The 18,901-nt window shown below is 40.1% G+C and overlaps 1 protein-coding gene across 1 annotated transcript in view; it reads left to right on the top strand.

The window, feature by feature from the left end:
- Positions 1-18,901, top strand: part of fbxl17 (F-box and leucine-rich repeat protein 17) — a 762,124-nt gene that overhangs the window by 516,177 nt on the left and 227,046 nt on the right. The window contains exon 9 of the mRNA XM_034170559.1: positions 2,778-2,854. Coding sequence (XP_034026450.1) covers positions 2,778-2,854 — 77 coding nt within the window. The remainder of the gene's footprint in view (positions 1-2,777; positions 2,855-18,901) is intronic.

Genomic DNA, 18,901 nt, shown 5'->3' with positions numbered 1-18,901 from the left:
TGTCAGTTGCCTGTGCAGATGCTGACATTGTTTTGCACCTTAGTCGAAATCCAACACAAACCACAGAAAATGAAACACACACTATGCTTTGCTCCCTGCAAAATGAAAATTTGTGCTGGTCTGTGGTAAAGTAAGTCCCTTCGGTGCTCCCTTGTTTGCACTCTGGGTATTGTGTGAAATTTAAGGCCTATTTAATGCTGTTGAAATGTGTTTTAGGGATATTTAATATCGCTAAAATAATTGAAAATATTGACAAATGACTAAATATTCTATATAACAAGTAGATTTTGAGACTGCTTTTCAAATCCAAAAGTGAACTCTTGCAATAGGAGACCGCAGTAATGTTTGAACTCTCCGTAATATTGCGGGATTTGACCACTTACGGGGACCTCCATTTAATATATACACAGCATAATGTCCCATGGATAAATGGTGTACTGTTTTTTTTTTTTCCGCTGCAATCACTGAAACAATCACAAAAGTTTTTTTTCAGTTCCCAGTGGATAAGAAAAGACGAAGCGAGTACGAGACATGTTGGTAAGTGTTAGCCTACACAGCTAACCAGATTAGGTCCGTTGTCTTGCCTGCAAAACCGCCTCGACGCGTTTGTGCTCCGGATCATAAACAAACCGCAACACATGTCCACTTTCCCATCTTATCGTCACTTTTTCTTTGCATTTTTACTTTGTTTGCATGTAATTTGCCCAAAAACCCATTGAAAATGTCGTGATTTGTACCCCAGAAGTAGAGAAATTACATCCTATGTGTCATATTTTACCCCTTTAGCGGCTGCCCCCAAACGAGACTGCGGTGGCCTATTGCTAGCAAAATCTGGTCTCTTTAAACAGGTTTTTTTTTTTCAGCTGTGTGATCACCACCAGCAAGTGTCATGAGACTGTCATGTACTTTACAGTACACCAAAGAAATTATTTTTATTCTTCATTGATTAATTTTCATGAACAAATTACAAAATTAAAAAAGTGACATTTATTTATTTATTTATTGGGATGAATTGGCATTTGAATTGTGATATTTTGTTATTGGAAAAACATGCTGTGTAATGATAGGGTGCACTGTATTGTAGGTGAGCGGGGCACATTCCAATAGGTGCAGCTGGGACTTGGGTATTTTCTTGGGTATTATCTGGATTTTTCCTTTCAGGTCTATCATTGTGAACACAGGACTGTGCAGTGTATGGTTTCTTAGCTGTAATGGTTCTGTTACTGCATGCTCTGAAAATTTTGTTGTTTTGTTTTTTAATATGACCAAAGCAGATGGTCACTCCATTGACTGTGTTTTTTTCATATATTCAAAAACTCCTGAGAAAGTTTTTTTTTTCCCACTGTTGCTAGTGGAGTGACTTGTGATTTGATGCTGTATAAGTAAATACATTGTTTCTGCTCTAATGTGAGGATGTGATATAAACATTGTGAGAAAGGGGAAATTCTCCAAATTCTTAGTGTAAGTCCTGGCATATCGCCCTTGTTCTGTAGTGAGATGAACATTTTCATTCATTCCTTCATTTTCTGCCATTTATCTGGGTCTCTGTTTCAGTGGCAGCAGACTGTGCAGATCATCCCACACAGCCAAGCCCTCAAATTCATGTTGGGGGATCCAAGGCATTCCCAAGCCAGCAGGAGATGTGATCCTTACAGCATGTCTGGGGCCTATCCCCAGATGTGCCTGGAAACCTACCTAGGGAGACGAGCAGGTGGCATCTTTACCAGATACCCGAACCACCTCAGCTTGCTCCATTTTATGCGATGGAGCAGGGCTTCTGCACTCACTTCTTCCCAGAAAATGTTCAATGGAAAGAGTTACCTTGCCCGAAAAAGGAGACCAGGGCCTCCTCCTACAGCCTGGTCTGGGTGCTGTGGGGGAGGTGGATAGCTCGTTGAAGAGCAATAAGTGGCTGGGCACATAGCCATAGGTCTCAGTTGGGCTTAACCCGAACCCATGTGGACTCACCACCCACTAGGAGAGAAGGAAGGCTTTCAAAGACAGTTAACAGTAAGATAAATAATAGTTACACGTTACCAGCAAGTTTCAAAACAGTTTCACACCACGTTTTCGTTTCCACGTTTCCACAATGGGAAGAACAGTACTATGTGTGGACTTTGTCTTTTTTTTTAATTTTTTTTTTTTGGTCTCATAAAATATTCATGTGGAACACCAGCATAAAGATCCAAACAGCTTCTCCTGAAGGTTAATAGGTCAAATACATTGATCAAAAATTGAGTTGTTGTGCACGCTCTTCTCTTTATAGGTATTTAAAGAGAATTATTTGATACAGATACTTGAATCTTCCCTCTGGCCTTCTCTTGTGTATTCTCTCTCTTTCTCTCTCTCCACACACACACACACACGCACACACTCCCAAACTTACACACTCTTTCATGGATACACCACACACAGTAGGTCCTTTGGGTTGAGGTGTTGTTGCATGCAGATTTCTGTCTTTGAAGTTAGTTCGCATAAACACACATACACCCCTGCTGGCTGACTGCATGCTTCTTTAATAAGATCAGGTGTTTAATTATTAATGCGTGCAAAAAGAAGCACAGGCAGAATTTGTGAACACTTATGACCCTGCAGGTGTACTGTTTAACCTTTAGTGTGAAATGTTTTGTATCGGGGTAATACTGATGCGTATGGATCTGCATATTGTCTTTTTCAGATGCGCCATAATTGTCTTCAAGCGAAAATAAAACATATTTACAGAGCAGGTATACCTCAGGTGACTCCTTAAGCATCTTTTCTCCCCTCTTTTTCTGCAGTGTGTGGAGATCATTGCCAAAGAGGGGAGAAGCCTGAAGGAGCTCTATCTTGTGTCTTGTAAAATCACAGGACTATGGTAGGCTACTTTCAATCATTGTCCCTTTGTTGCAGTCAACCTCAGCATTATAATCATAATCATTATTGCCCACAGTCACTTCTATGATTCAGGACTCATTTGATTTTTATAGCTGGCCCTTCCGAGACTTGTAAACAGTAAAAGTATTATTGGAAAGTTTCACACAGAATGAACTAATCTTAACTGGATCTCCTTGGTGTAGTTGTGAAGGCTCACGGGTAGAAGGCAAACTTTTAAGTTTAAAATTTCCAAAACTTGGCCAAGTGACTGGCATCACATGACTGAGATTTTGTGCTTTTGTGTAGCTACTTATAGGCCAGCGACCAGCTCAACAATGTGTTGTTGTGCAACCTTACAAACTGACACAAGCCGATTGATAGGATGGTCCAACTTCTTTTGCTCCGCTGTGTTGTCTTTTCCATTTCTGCTTCTAAACATGACAGGGTTTCTTCATTTAGGGCATTCTTCATTAAGAATGTCAGTAGCATTTCTAATCACATTTCCAGACAGTTGTATCAGATGGAAAATCATCAATCAATCAATTTTATTTATATAGCGCCAAATCACAACAAACAGTTGCCCAAGGTGCCTTATATTGTAAGGCAAGGCCATACAATAATTACAGAAAAACCCCAACGGTCAAAACGACCCCCTGTGAGCAAGCACTTGGCAACAGTGGGAAGGAAAACTCCCTTTAACAGGAAGAAACCTCCAGCAGAACCAGGCTCAGGGAGGGCAGTCTTCTGCTGGGACTGGTTGGGGCTGAGGGAGAGAACCAGGAAAAAGACATGCTGTGGAGGGGAGCAGAGATCAGTCACTAATGATTAAATGCAGAGTGGTGCATACAGAGCAAAAAGAGAAAGAAACACTCAGTGCATCATGGGAACCCCCCAGCAGTCTAAGTCTATAGCAGCTAAACTAAGGGATGGCTCAGGGTCACTGATCCAGCCCTAAACTATAAGCTTGAGCAAAAAGGAAAGTTTTAAGCCTAATCTTAAAAGTAGAGAGGGTGTCTGTCTCCCTGATCTGAATTGGGAGCTGGTTCCACAGGAGAGGAGCCTGAAAGTTGAAGGCTCTGCCTCCCATTCTACGCTTAAAAACCCCAAAGAACTACAAGTAAGCCTGCAGTCTGAGAGCGAAGCACTCTATTGGGGTGATATGGTACTAAGAGGTCCCTAAGATAAGATGGGACCTGATTATTCAAAACCTTATAAGTAAGAAGAAGAATTTAAAATTCTATTCTAGAATTAACAGGAAGCCAATGAAGAGAGGCCAATATGGGTGAGATATGCTCTCTCCTTCTAGTCCCTGCCAGCACTCTAGCTGCAGCATTTTGAATTAACTGAAGGCTTTTCAGGGAACCTTTAGGGACACCCTGATAATAATGAATTACAATAGTCCAGCTAGAGGAAATAAATGCATGCATTCGTTTTTCAGCAATCACTCTGAGACAAGACCTTTCTAATTTTAGAGATATTGCGCAAATGCAAAAAGCAGAGTCCTACATATTTGTTTAATATGCGCATTGAATGACATATCCTGATCAAAAATGACTTCCAAGATTTCTCACAGTATTACTAGAGGTCAGGGTAATGCCACCAGAGTAAGGATCTGGTTAGACACCATGTTTCTAAGATTATGGGGCCAAGTACCATAACTTCAGTTTTATCTGAGTTTAAAAGCAGGAAATTAGAGGTCATCCATGTCTTTATGTCTGTAAGACAATCCTGCAGTTTAGCTAATTGGCTGTGTGTCCTCTGGCTCATGGATAGATAAAGCTGGGTATCATCTGCGTAACAATGAAAATTTAAGCAATGCCGTCTAATAATACTGCCTAAGGGAAACATGTATAAAGTGAATAAAATTGGTCCTAGCAGAGAACCTTGTGGAACTCCATAATTAACCTTAGTCTGTGAAGAAGATTCCCCATTTACATGAACAAATTGTAATCTATTAGATAAATATGATTTCAAACCACCGCAGCGCAGTGCCTTTTAATACTATGGCATGCTCTAATCTCTGTAATAAAATTTTATGGATATCAAAAGCAGCACTGAGGTCTAACAGAACAAGCACAGAGATGAGTCCACTGTCTGAGGCCATAAGAAGATCATTTGTAACCTTCACTAATGCTGTTTCTGTACTATGATGAATTCTAAAACCTGACTGAAACTCTTCAAATAGACCATTCCTCTGCAGATGATCAGTTAGCTGTTTTACAACTACCCTTTCAAGAATTTTTGAGAGAAAAGGAAGGTTGGAGATGGGCCTATAGTTAGCTAAGATAGCTGGGTCAAGTGTAGGGCTTTTTAAGTAATGGTTTAATTACTGCACCTTAAAAGCCTGTGGTACATAGCCAACTAATAAAGATAGATTGATCATATTTAAGATCGAAGCATTAATTAATGGTAGGGCTTCCTTGAGCAGCCTGGTAGGAATGGGGTCTAATAGACATGTTGATGGTTTGGAGGAAGTAACTAATGAAAATAACTCAGACAGAACAATCGGAGAGAAAAGAGTCTAACCAAATACCCGGCATCACTGAAAGCAGCCAAAGATAACGATACGTCTTTGGGATGGTTATGAGTAATTTTTTCTCTAATAGTTAAATTTTATTAGCAAAGAAAGTCATGAAGTCATACTAGTAAAGTTAAAGGAATACTCGGCTCAATAGAGCTCTGACTCTTTGTCAGCCTGGCTACAGTGCTGAAAAGAACCTGGGGGTTGTTCTTATTTTCTTCAATTAGTGATGAGTAGTAAGACGTCCTAGCTTTACGGAGGGATTTTTTATAGAGCAACAAACTCTTTTTCCAGGCTAAGTGAAGATCTTCTAAATTAGGAGACGCCATTTCCTCTCCAACTTACGGGTTATCTGCTTTAAGCTGAGAGTTTGTGAGTATACAACGGAGTCAGGCATTCTGATTTAAGCTCTCTTTTTCAGAGGAGCTACAGCATCCAAAGTTGTCTTCAATGAGGATGTAAAACTATTGACGAGATACTCTATCTCACTTACAGAGTTTAGGTAGCTACTCTGCACTGTGTTGGTCTATGGCATTAGAGAACATAAGAAGGAATCATATCCTTAAACCTAGTTACAGCGCTTCTGAAAGACTTCTAGTGTAATGAAACTTATTCCCCACTGCTGGGTAGTCCATCAGAGTAAATGTAAATGTTATTAAGAAATGATCAGACAGAAGGGAGTTTTCAGGGAATAGTGTTAAGTCTTCAATTTCCATACCATAAGTCAGAACAAGATCTAAGATATGATTAAAGTGGTGGGTGGACTCATTTACATTTGAGCAAAGCCAATTGAGTCTAATAATAAATTAAATGCAGTGTTGAGGCTGTCATTCTCAGCATCTGTGTGGATGTTAAAATCGCCCACTATAATTATCTTATCTGAGCTAAGCACTAAGTCAGACAAAAGGTCTGAAAATTCACAGAGAAACTCACAGTAACAACCAGGTGGACGATAGATAATAACAAATAAAACTGGTTTTTGGGACTTCCAATTTGGATGGACAAGACTAAGAGTCAAGCTTTCAAATGAATTAAAGTTCTGTCTGGGTTTTTGATTAATTGATAAGCTGGAATGGAAGATTGCTGCTAATCCTCCGCCTCGGCCCGTGCTACGAGCATTCTGGTAGTTAGTGTGACTCGGGGGTGTTGACTCATTTAAACTAACATATTCATCCTGCTGTAACCAGGTTTCTGTAAGGCAGAATAAATCAATATGTTGATCAATTATTATATCATTTACTAACAGGGACTTAGAAGAGAGAGACCTAATGTTTAATAGACCACATTTAACTGTTTTAGTCTGTGGTGCAGTTGAAGGTGCTATATTATTTTTTCTTTTTGAATTTTATGCTTAAAATAGATTTTTGCTGGTTATTGGTGGTCTGGGAGCAGGCACGTCTCTACGGGGATGGGGTAATGAGGGGATGGCAGGGGGAGAGAAGCTGCAGAGAGGTGTGTAAGACTACAACTCTGCTTCCTGGTCCCAACCCTGGATAGTCATGGTTTGGAGGATTTAAGAAAATTGGCCAGATTTCTAGAAATGAGAGCTGCTCCATCCAAAGTGGGATGGATGCCGTCTCTCCTAACAAGACCAGGTTTTCCCAGAAGCTTTGCCAATTATCTATGAAGCCCACCTCATTTTTTTGGACACCACTCAGACAGCCAGCAATTCAAGGAGAACATGCGGCTAAACATGTCACTCCCGGTCCGATTGGGTAGGGGCCCAGAGAAAACTACAGAGTCCGACATTGTTTTTGCAAAGTTACACACCGATTCAATGTTAATTTTAGTGACCTCCGATTGGCGTAACCGGGTGTCATTACTGCCGACGTGAATTACAATCTTACCAAATTTACGCTTAGCCTTAGCCAGCAGTTTCAAATTTCCTTCAGTGTCGCCTGCTTTGGCCCCCGGAAGACAATTGACTATGGTTGCTGGTGTCGCTAACTTCACATTTCTCAAAACAGAGTCGCCAATAACCAGAGTTCGATCCTCGGCGGGTGTGTCGTCGAGTGGGGAAAAGCGGTTAGAAATGTGAACGGGTTGGAGGTGTACACGGGGCTTCTGTTTAGGGCTACGCTTCCTCCTCACAGTCACCCAGTCGGCCTGCTTTCCCGGCTGCTCGGGATCTGCCAGAGGGAAACTAACGGCGGCTAAGCTACCTTGGTTCGCACCGACTACAGGGGCCTGGCTAGCTGTAGAATTTTCCACGGTGCGGAGCCGAGTCTCCAATTCGCCCAGCCTGGCCTCCAAAGCTACGAATAAGCTGCACTTATTACAAGTACCATTACTGCTAAAGGAGGCCGAGGAATAACTAAACATTTCACACCCAGAGCAGAAAAGTGCGGGAGAGACAGGAGAAGCCGCCATGCTAAATCGGCTAAGAGCTAGTAGCTGCGCTAAGCTAGCGGATTCCTAAAAACACACAAGTGAATAATGTGTAATAATTAGAGGTGATTCAGCAGAGGGAGTGCTTTAGTTAAGGCACGTGAAGATTACACTGTGAAACAAATCGTTATCTAGTTAACTAGATCAATCTAACTGCGCAGATTAAACAGCTAACAGATACAGCAAAACACCGCTGTGCTCCGGAACAGGAAGTGATACAATACCGCAGTGAGAGCCAACAAAATGACAGCAACAAAATTAAGATCATTGAAAGAACAACAGAACAGGGATTCTTCTTGTTTGATGGAGGTGTATGTTTCACTTCTCTGTGAGACAGGTGCTCCCTTTTTGACTTTTTTCTGTCCATTGTGGTGAGCCTACCACCTGTTGGATTAGTTGGTTTTTGTTTGTTTTTGTTGTTTTTTTTTAGAGCTATTAAGACAAACTGCATGCTGATGGTGACATTGTGAAGCATAATGTGAGAAGTACATGATAGTGACTTAAGTCATTATATTGCAGTGAACACCAGGTGAGAACCGCATCTTCCCAGGGTTTGTGTGCATTTGTGGATTTGAAGGATTTGAATTATCTGACAGGAAAGACACACCGCTTTTCCTTATGAGCCAGACAAGCCTTTTATTCCATTATTTTGTGTACTCTACCTTGTTTGGTTTCATTCTGCTATACTTATTGCAATGTATGCAAATCATTTAACAGCTTCAGTACAAAACAGAGTACTTTGGTACTACAGAATTTAATGTTTTGTCAAGTCACACTAAAGGGATCTGTTTATTACAACTCGTCTGTTAAAGTAAAGTAGTTTCCTTGTGTGTATGTGCGCTCATTTCTGTGTAAAACGCACAGTAATAAAAACAAGTAACTGCTCAGAGATTTGACGCATGTATCACTGTAAATATTTTGTTTTTGGCACTAATTTTATTTCCAGGATTCCAATCAAAAGACCAACGCTTTCCATTAACAGAGATTTCCCCAGAAACAATTAAAAACATATACTGATACACACGAGTCTGAAGACAACATTTTTTTTCTTTCACAGCCATTCTTGTTAGAACAAAGCAGCCAAACCAATGTGCAACCACAAGTAGCATGGCTATCATCAGCATTAAGTCACTGATCAGTTTCATTTATAGGTCACAGAAATAGTTTCACATAATTCAGTATTACATGAGTAAATAATGATATGAAGCTTGTAGATAACTGATGTTTTGGCAGCTTTCTGGAAAAATGAAACCGTTTAATTTGGTCTATTTCATAGTTTCTAAATGTCCTGCTGCAGAATGTGACCAAAATAAATGAATACAATAAAAAGTTGGGCACAAGCCATATTCAGAAATTCAGACATCTCTAAAGTTGTTTTTTTTTTTTTTTTTTTTCTGCTGAAGTAACATGTAAAACTGACACCAAAGATTGGTGTGTTTGAACTTTTGTAAAGGACACGGGAGCGTCGATTCCCCTTTCTGTGTCCGCAGCTGCCGTTACTGTAGCAACAACCTACACACTGAGAAGACGGTTGCCAGGTAATGTAGCCATGAGATAATCTAAAACACTCGCTGTGTGTTCGTAACATACCTTTACCTCCTTTACCTCCACCCCAAAACCACTTACAGCCACCACAAGCCAAGGCTTATTTTCTTCTCATGTTTGGCACTTTCTTTCTTCAGCATCTCTTCTTTCGCTGATCTTGAATGCAGCTAGATAAGCAGTATTTAGGTCTTGCTGCTGGTGTTGGACATAGATACCAAATCTCTTTCTGAGTCTAAACAAAATTTCACTGAGGCTGCCAGAAACGCCTGAATCTTCTCAGTACATTTAGAGTACACTAGTTGTCACACAGTAACATCTCTCTCTACTTTTTTGTCTGGTGTGTTTTGCATTGTATTGGCGTCTAGCTGTATTCACATACAGAAGTATAAAATAATATCAAACCTAAATTTTGCTTAAACAAGACAGTTTTTAGATTCATAGTCATAGAAAAGTGGGTCTTTGAGAGTCTGTAACTCAAAACCCAACCATATGCAAGTTTAAATGGTAAGGTGAGTTGGCACAGTGTCATCTTCCATCTTAAGGAATTCTTAATTAAGACAGTAAGAATGTGGAAGAAAGTTTCATGTGTTGTACAAAATGTCAAATTATTTTAAACAATGTTATTATTGATTTCACTGTACCTGTAAATTAATTATCCTCTGACCGCCCAAACAATGTATCAGCACCTGAGCACCATTAAAGCTGTACAACCCTTGCAAATTTCACAAAATTGACTAAAGTTAGTTTCTCCCAAAATCCAAGCATTATAATGCAGCTTTATTTTTGTAACATGTTGCAATATCACAACTCATAATAGTGAAGAGAACATTTATCTGGGAGAATTCCATAGCAAATATCATCTCTCCCTTCAAACCCTGCCATGCAGATGAACTGCAGGAGGAAGCATGCGTGTGCATGCGTGAGGTTTTGAGATCACCTATGACCTGAGCCACTTACTTGAATCGCGTTCCCAGTTAGAAAAATGTCTTGTAAATCCTTCCAGAGGTGTTAACTGGTTTCAAAAATAGCATTTTTAGATTTAGATGTGTTTATTTCTCATTAACTTTTACAAAATACGAGGGCTGTCCGTAAAGTATAGGTCCTTTTTATTTTTTCTAAAACTATATGGATTTCATTCATATGTTTTTACGTCAGACATGCTTGCACCCTCGTGCGCATGCGTGAGTTTTTCCACGCCTGTCGGTGACGTCATTCGCCTGTGAGCACTCCTTGTGGGAGGAGTCGTCCAGCCCCTCGTCGGAATTCCTTTGTCTGAGAAGTTGCTGAGAGACTGGCGCTTTGTTTGATCAAAATTTTTTCTAAACCTGTGAGACACATCGAAGTGGACATGGTTCGAAAAATTAAGCTGGTCTTCAGTGAAAATTTTAACAGCTGATGAGAGATTTTGAGGTGATTCTGTCGCTTTAAGGACTTTTCACGGTGCGAGACGTCGCGCAGCGCTCTCAGGCGGCGTCATCAGCCTGTTTCAAGCTTAAAACCTCCACATTTCAGGCTTTATTGATCCAGGACGTCGTGAGAGAACAGAGAAGTTTCAGAAGAAGTCGCTTTCAGCATTTTATCCGGATATTCCACTGTTAAAGGAGATTTTTTTAATGAAAGACGTGCAGGCGGATTGCAGCGTCGGCTCGCAGCCGCCGCGACGCTCCGCCACAGGAAAAACACCTCTGTTGGAAGCCTTGAGGACAAGTTGGAACATCTCCAGCTGATAAACAATTTCTCATATACTCACTCCACTGAAAGCCATCAAAAGCCGCCTGGATTTTACAAATGGTTATCAACATGGAGGTGTTTTTCCTGTGCCGTCACGCCGCGTCGGCTGCGTCCCGACGCGCGGACCCGTCCGCACGTCTTTCATTAAAAAAAATCTCCTTTAACAGTGGAATATCCGGATAAAATGCTGAAACCGACTTCTTCTGAAACTTCTCTGTTCTCTCACGACGTCCTGGATCAATAGAGCCTGAAATGTGGAGGTTTTAAGCTTGAAACAGGCTGATGACGCTGCCTGAGAGCGCAGCGCGACGTCTCGCACCGTGAAAAGTCCTTAAAGCGACAGAATCACCTCAAAATCTCTCATCAGCTGTTAAAATTTTCACTGAAAACCAGCTTAATTTTTCGAACCATGTCCACTTCGATGTGTCTCACAGGTTTAGAAAAAATTTTGATCAAACAAAGCGCCAGTCTCTCAGCAACTTCTCAGACAAAGGAATTCCGACGAGGGGCTGGACGACTCCTCCCACAAGGAGTGCTCACAGGCGAATGACGTCACCGACAAGCATGGAAAAACTCACGCATGCGCACGAGGGTGCAAGCATGTCTGACGTAAAAACATATGAATGAAATCCATATAGTTTTTGAAAAAAATAAAAAGGACCTATACTTTACGGACAGCCCTCGTATATGAGAAACGCATTAGATTTATACAGAAATCAGCTGTTTCAGAGCATTTTCCACCATCTTGGTTTATTTTGTTAGAGCAAGCAACCAGCTGACATCATGCTGCCTTTCTTTACTCTGAGTGGCTGTTGCTGTGTCCTTCCCAGCATCCCTCATTCAGATTGAGGGAAGCCTCCACGTGGTCTACGACATTGCTACCAAATGTAGGTTATGGGCATCTGATCACTTGAATTTCTCCCCTTCAGGGGTAGAAATTCTAAATTGTTTCCAGATAGTGTGAATTTTGATCATATTCTCAATATCTTATTTTGAATCCCTTATGTAAATGCTAAGGAATAAAATTATAGTGGTGCCAAAGAAAATTATTTTATAACTTAAATCTTAACAAATCCAGAGGCCATATGGCTTTAATGCTTACATCCATCTGAATATTTGCCACTATATCTCTATGGCCTTTGGGCCCAAATTTAACAACCATGGCACATGGGCAGGTCTTGTGGTATGAATAATCATCATAGCAACAATGAAATAAATTTTATATTAATTAAGCCATACTTTGTCTCATTACTTGAGCTAAGTACACAAAATTTCACAAACCTACAACCGACTCCAAGGCACTCACTAAGTGCAGGGGCCAAAATACATTTTTTAACCTACTTGCACTGGTGCTAGTAACAAAAAAATTACTTACACCAAAAGAAGTTACTTGCACAACCAAACGTCAGTCTTATATCAACCTTAATACTCCTCCTCTGATGTGTCAGACTCTTCCTCTCTGGGCCCATTAAGCCCCTTTCACACTGGGGCTGCTTCCACTTGCGTCATGTGTCGTCATGACGACGCCGCGTGGAAGCAGCTCAGTGCCGAGACAAGCAGCTCGACAACACAACAGCATGAGGGACGCAAAGGACGAAGCAAATCGGACGCCAAAAATTAAACATGTTTAATTTGCGTCCTGTGCTCGATGCAGAAATCAAGTGGTTTCAGCGCAAGTCAAAGCAAAGCGACATTACTCGACGTGACTGGAAGCCACACCCTCACAAGACAATGTTACCCGACGCTAATGTATGATTCCTGCTGTGTTCCATTGTTCCTGAAGTATAAATCACACAGGATTTTTTTTTATACCGTGTACACAATGCAGTAAAACTACACGCTCAAAAAAAAGCACAGAAAAAAAAATGCTGCTGATTGCAGCTCCTCGCTCTTCTCTCACAAAAGTGTTTAAATAAAGTCCATAAACATCCTGCTCACAGACTGATTGCCAGACACAGGACATGTCCACATCATGTATAACTCCAGACATCTCCACATTTACTCACTGATGGTTCGTGCACACGCGCGCGCATGTTGCAGGCAAAGGAGAAAAGATAAACTATAACAGAACTCAGAGCGCAGACCTGCAGCTCATCACAAGAACAAATATAAGAGAAATCAGAGTGCCCAGTGTGGCTGCAGCCAAACTGTGCACTTTGATTTCTCTGTGCAGAGAACCTGCAGGCTGCGTTCTCACCTCCGCTCTGCCCCCTGCTGCGCACACCTGACGCAGATATTCCTGCGTCATCATGACACCACAGGAAGCAACTCGAAGCAGGTCCGGTGTGGTTATGACAGAGTTTGAGGGAAGAGCAGCAGCAGCGGCAGACAGTTTTTTTTCATGTGCGCGCGCGAAGGAATTGGCACAGCAACTCGCTCCGTGTGTGAGAGTCATAAAACGCAGGGAAGACAAAGACAACACACTGGAAATTGTTTTTTTCCTTATTTATTCCTTTATTGGTTCATTCTACTGGTGCTTATAGTTGATAAAACTTGGATAAAGTTACTTGCACCAGTGCTAGTGCAGTATAAAATTACATGCACCACTCGAATAATACGTGCACAAACTAGCACATGCACATACTAATTCGAGCCCTGAAGTGCCAGATGACCTTAATGTTTAGGTCATCTAGTGCAGAGTTTTGCCCAGAGCTGGGCAGCACCGGTGTCTTGTTAGGTTTGTGTTGTATTACTAATTACACATTGTTATACTGATGAGCCTATTAAAAATTGGAGAAAGGGACCATTGAAACAGCAAACAGCTCTCCCAGTGTGTGTCTGAGATTTTCCAGTTTAGACCTTTACATGATAACAGTGTTGGAATAACAAAAGAAAATGTGCATTTTTAAGATGTGTGTTAGTCAGAGTAAATATATTCTCACTAAATGCAACAGAGAGCACACAGAGCTGTTTGAACACGAGCACAGCCTCAACATTACACATGAAGCATGAGTAATCAATCAACTTCAATCAACTTTTTTCTTATATAGCGCCAAATCACAACAAACAGTTGCCCCAAGGCGCTCCATATTGTAAGGCAAGGCCATACAATAATTATGAAAAACCCCAACGGTCAAAACGACCCCCTATGAGCAAGCACTTGGCCACAGTGGGAAGGAAAAACTCCCTTTTAACAGGAAGAAACCTCCAGCAGAACCAGGCTCAGGGAGGGGCAGTCTTCTGCTGAGACTGGTTGGGGCTGAGGGAAAGAACCAGGAAAAAGACATGCCGAGAAGGGGGGCAGAGATCGATCACTAATGATTAAATGCAGAGTGATGCATACGGAGCAAAAAGAGAAAGAAACAGTGCATCATGGGAACCCCCCCACAGTCTACGTCTAAAGCAACATAACCAAGGGATGGTCCAGGGTCACCCGATCCAGCCCTAACTATAAGCCTTAGCGAAAAGGAAAGTTTTAAGCCTAATCTTAAAAGTAGAGAGGGTATCTGTCTCCCTGATCTGAATTGGGAGCTGGTTCCACAGGAGAGGAGCCTGAAAGCTGAAGGCTCTGTAATGTTAATTAATTATTGCGTAAATTGTATGATTGGTGCCAGTGGGCATTTGGAATGTTTCAAGTGTGACATTGCCAATGCACTACACATTGATTTAATCGTATGGCTTGTGTTTGCAAGCAAAGTTTTCAAAAAGTGGAACTTGAAATTTTTGTCTAATGAACCTCCATCATTTGTCTGAAAAGCTTGAAAGTTTCAAGATTTGTTATAACGACACACTCTACATGCAAAGGAACAAATTTCACATCCATTGGGGTCACAGAACAAAAGATATAAATAAAAAAGTAATGTTTTAAAATCATGTAAAGAAGAGAACCAAAGGGCCAAAATATATAGTAAAAGCAGGGTGCGAGCGACAAAATATTATTATATGAAATGATCACAGATACTTTGCTCTTGGTGCATAAAAGACAGTCAAGTAGCAGCAATTACTTAGAGCCCTCTCAGCATGAACCAAAACTATGTGGTGTCCACTGGTTTTTGATTAACGACCCTAAAATCACAATAACACATTAAATCAAGGATGCATGGTCCCTCTTGCTTGCTCACTTGCTCTCTTCCTCTCTTTTCATGTCTTCCTAATCAGTTTGACCAAGATGAATTGGTGACATCTGATCTTGTTCCTTCAGTAATGAGCCCTCTGGCCCTCTGTAGACGATGATGGGGTCAATGTGCACTTATGTGTGTTTGTTCCTCCATGATAGAGATGCCTGTTCTTGGAGCTCTGAGCTCTAGCAAAATGATTGGTAGATTTCCTGCTTCAGTCCCTGATAAATTGGATAATAGAAATGAGATCTTACATCTGCCAAGCTGGCCTCTGTTTTTCTCCGCCCATCTCCTGTGCTAATTATTTTTATTAATGGCTTCTCTGAGTGCATTTGAGATGTCCACAAGCCTGTTACTTTTGAGTGTTCTGTTTTCCTCCATCGTCTTTCTTTTCCTGTGTAATTTCATTGCATGGTCAGGACATAGACATGGACAGTTTAAATGACAGAATGAGGGGTAGGTAACTTGTAATTTTACTCGCACATGAGGTGGGTTCAGGGATTACATTGTAAGAAGAAACAAATTGGGGTGTGGGGGCAAGTATAGAACTGTTATGTTTCTTTTATGTGTGCTGGTTTTGCTGAAAGCCCTATTTGTCCTTGAAAAATAAACATTTTAGCCTTTTTGCAGCATTTGATAAATGAAGACATTTGCAAGGAAATGAGCTTGAATCATATTTTGGATGTGGTTATAGACATCTTAAACGTCTGACATGAAGGATTAATGTTTTATATATAATTTATGGATTTAAGTAATCATTATTTTTCACGTTTGCAGATGATCCGTAATGGTCATGCTACTGAAACATTTTATTGAGCCTCAACAAGAACTTACTCTGCTTACTGTATTTCTTCTTTCCTTCTGTTTCATCCAGTTCAGTTTCTACTGCAAAAGTCAATTTGAGTGTTGAAACAAGATGCCCAGTTAATTTGAGAAAAGATTTAGATATTGACTACATAGTTGACTGAGAATCTTTATAACATGCAGGACTTTTTGTGTTTGTGATATCTTCAGAAGTGCCACTTTTATTATTGTGCAAGCAACCATCCATTGACATTGTAATACCTGTACTGTGTATCCACATACACCAAGATTGAAAACCTTAAGGATGAGGAAATCTTAAAGTGCATTCTGTGTAAAGAAGTTCTACTGATATGGCAAAGAATACGAAAGTAAGAGAACAAACAATAATGTTGAATACAAAAACCTGGTTCAAGAATGGCATTATTTGTCAGTTATTTTTATGATTGTTTTACATATTTTTAAACGCAATGCCTGTTACTGATATTTGCTGTACTGTACATCTAATTGTGTACATAATGGAATCTGTAGTTTTTATACTTTAGAAAAAGCAAAACCATATGGAATGTGGATAATGTATTTTTATTTATACATTTTTTTTTAAGTAAAAATGTTTTCATTTAAGGAAACAGTGGAACACCTATGATAACGGATTTACAGAAGTACAGTAAAACTTGCCTAAACCATTATGGTATAAACAGAATACTCGCACTGGACAAAGGCAAAAGTTCCAGTGTTTTTGTATAGTTTTCCATGTAATAAACACTGCATATACTGGATTTTGTAGAACAGATTTTCGCTCACTTTGGACAAAATGTCCCATCCCATCACAATGTGTTTCTATTAAAAACCCCTTGTATGTACCGTACAGGACAGTCTGGATATGCCCAGTCACAACAGAGGTAAGAAATGAAGCTCAGCACTGACACTAGCCAATTTGAGGAAAGTGGGTACTGTATTTTCTTGATTAAACACCCAGGCGTTGTTTTTTTTTTTCCAAACAGTGTTAGAAACCCAGCGCCTAAATGAGGCAGGCCTTTGTTCAAGGCCAGTAATTATAAACAAAATTCTGCTTGCTGCCTGCACTGTAATGTGATGTTAAGTGTCACACTTATCCCTGGGTGTGGCGAACCAAAGACAACAGCTTTAGATCAGAGTCCTCTGCGTGGCTGCGAACCCTCCCCGTAGTCCGGTCGAAACAACCAAGCCCACAGGGACTGTGATTGGTCAGTTTTCCGCTTTCACTCCTTCCTCTCCTATCATATTTTAAAAGTCTTTGCATTCCGCACACTGATTACATTCCAATTGTGGATCACATATGGGAATATCTGGCGGATACATCCGCAAATATGACCAACTTTACAATATAGAGTCAGAAAAAGACCTGCAGTTCATGGAGGAAAATTGCACATACTGTACCGTTGGTTTGGAGGTTGATGATTGTATAAAGAAGTGGTGCTTGTTGAGGGACAAATTGATCCAGAAGTCACCATTCCTGCAAACTGCAATAAGACACCCACCAATGTGACGGAAAACTTTAAAAGGGTCACGTGCACGTCAACGTCATTGAATGGCCACGGAGTTACGGAGTTGTAGAACATAAATCAGAGTTTAGAATTTTAAGGTACTACTCCACAGTGGACTTAAATAGGGATTTTACCAAATTTAATCTTTTTAATGTACATAATGCCCGGCGGTTATTTAAGGCAGGCGTTGAATTTTTTCAGATGAAGTTTTAACCTAGTCATTAAATGAGGCAAGCCCCTATTCAAGGTCAGGTGTTTAATCAAGGAAATATGCAAACCTAATTGGTGCTGGGGATTCTCCGTACATCGTTAGGTGGATCTTGACTGTAAATAAACCGTTACATATATAATGGATTTTGTCCATTTTATTTATACATAGCGGATTTCGATTACAATGGACAGAATTTGCTGGTCCACCTGAATCCATTATATGCGAGTTTTACTGTACTTGTAATATCATAAGGAAAATGTAAATTAAAGTAAAACATGCTGGCTGCACTTGGTTGATTCATGTCACAGAAAGGATTACACACAGAGTGCCGTTAGTTTAAGATGCCAGAAAACAAATTTTCACATGTTTTTATATCTGCTCATAACATACTGCAGTAATGTGCAAAATTTTAGAGTTTTGAGAGAAATAGTGTTTGATGCAGGTCAACAACAGCAACAAAAAATTAACTTTAAATGTCCAAACTTTGCCCTTTGAGCAAAAGTCAAGATTTTTTTAAATAATCAAATAACAGTTAAACAATTTTCAAATTAAAACATAAGGGAAAAACAAAATAGTTCTTGTCTTGTTCCGATCATGATTAAAACACTTATTGATGATCACTCAGTAAAATTATCTTTAATTTTAATACAAATATCAGAATGCCTATAAAATTATGCAGTTTTCTCACTAAAAAGAAATACTGTAATTCTAAAGATGAAAAGTCATCACATGCTCATCAAAGTGAATATTTAATAAAATGGTACATTCTTGTTTCTATAGCACTTTTCTATCTGAGACAGATACTCAAAGCACTTGACAGTGATGCTTCACCATCACCCATGCCACCATGCAAGGTGCTCAACTGAACACTGGGAGTAAACTGAGCATTATCCCTTTAATATCCTCACATTTTTCAGTAGAATGTAGTAGATAACAATATGCTCTATCAAACGGTTGAGTTGACCGTTAAAGGGTTAATGACCTTGCTCAAGGGCCCTTCGTGATTTTCTAATCTAATAGGGATTTCAACCGAGGATCCTCTTGTCTCAAACCCATTTTACTCTGCAGACCATCACCTCCCACATTTCATCAGATATTTCATTGTCTTTCAAATGTTTATTTATTTTGTGTGTAAACATTTGCATGATGCCTAAAATTTTGCACAGTACTGTAAATGAACAAACTGCCCATGTTACTTATTTCCATAACGTTGTATACAGTGGGGTTTCATTGTAACACTGGTTTGAAAGCTGATCCTGATGAGAAA

The sequence above is a fragment of the Thalassophryne amazonica genome, chromosome 5, assembly GCF_902500255.1.
Source record: "Thalassophryne amazonica chromosome 5, fThaAma1.1, whole genome shotgun sequence".
NCBI lineage: Eukaryota > Metazoa > Chordata > Actinopteri > Batrachoidiformes > Batrachoididae > Thalassophryne > Thalassophryne amazonica.
The sequence above is the reverse complement of the archived record's forward strand: the minus strand, read 5'-3'. Positions and strand labels throughout refer to the sequence as shown.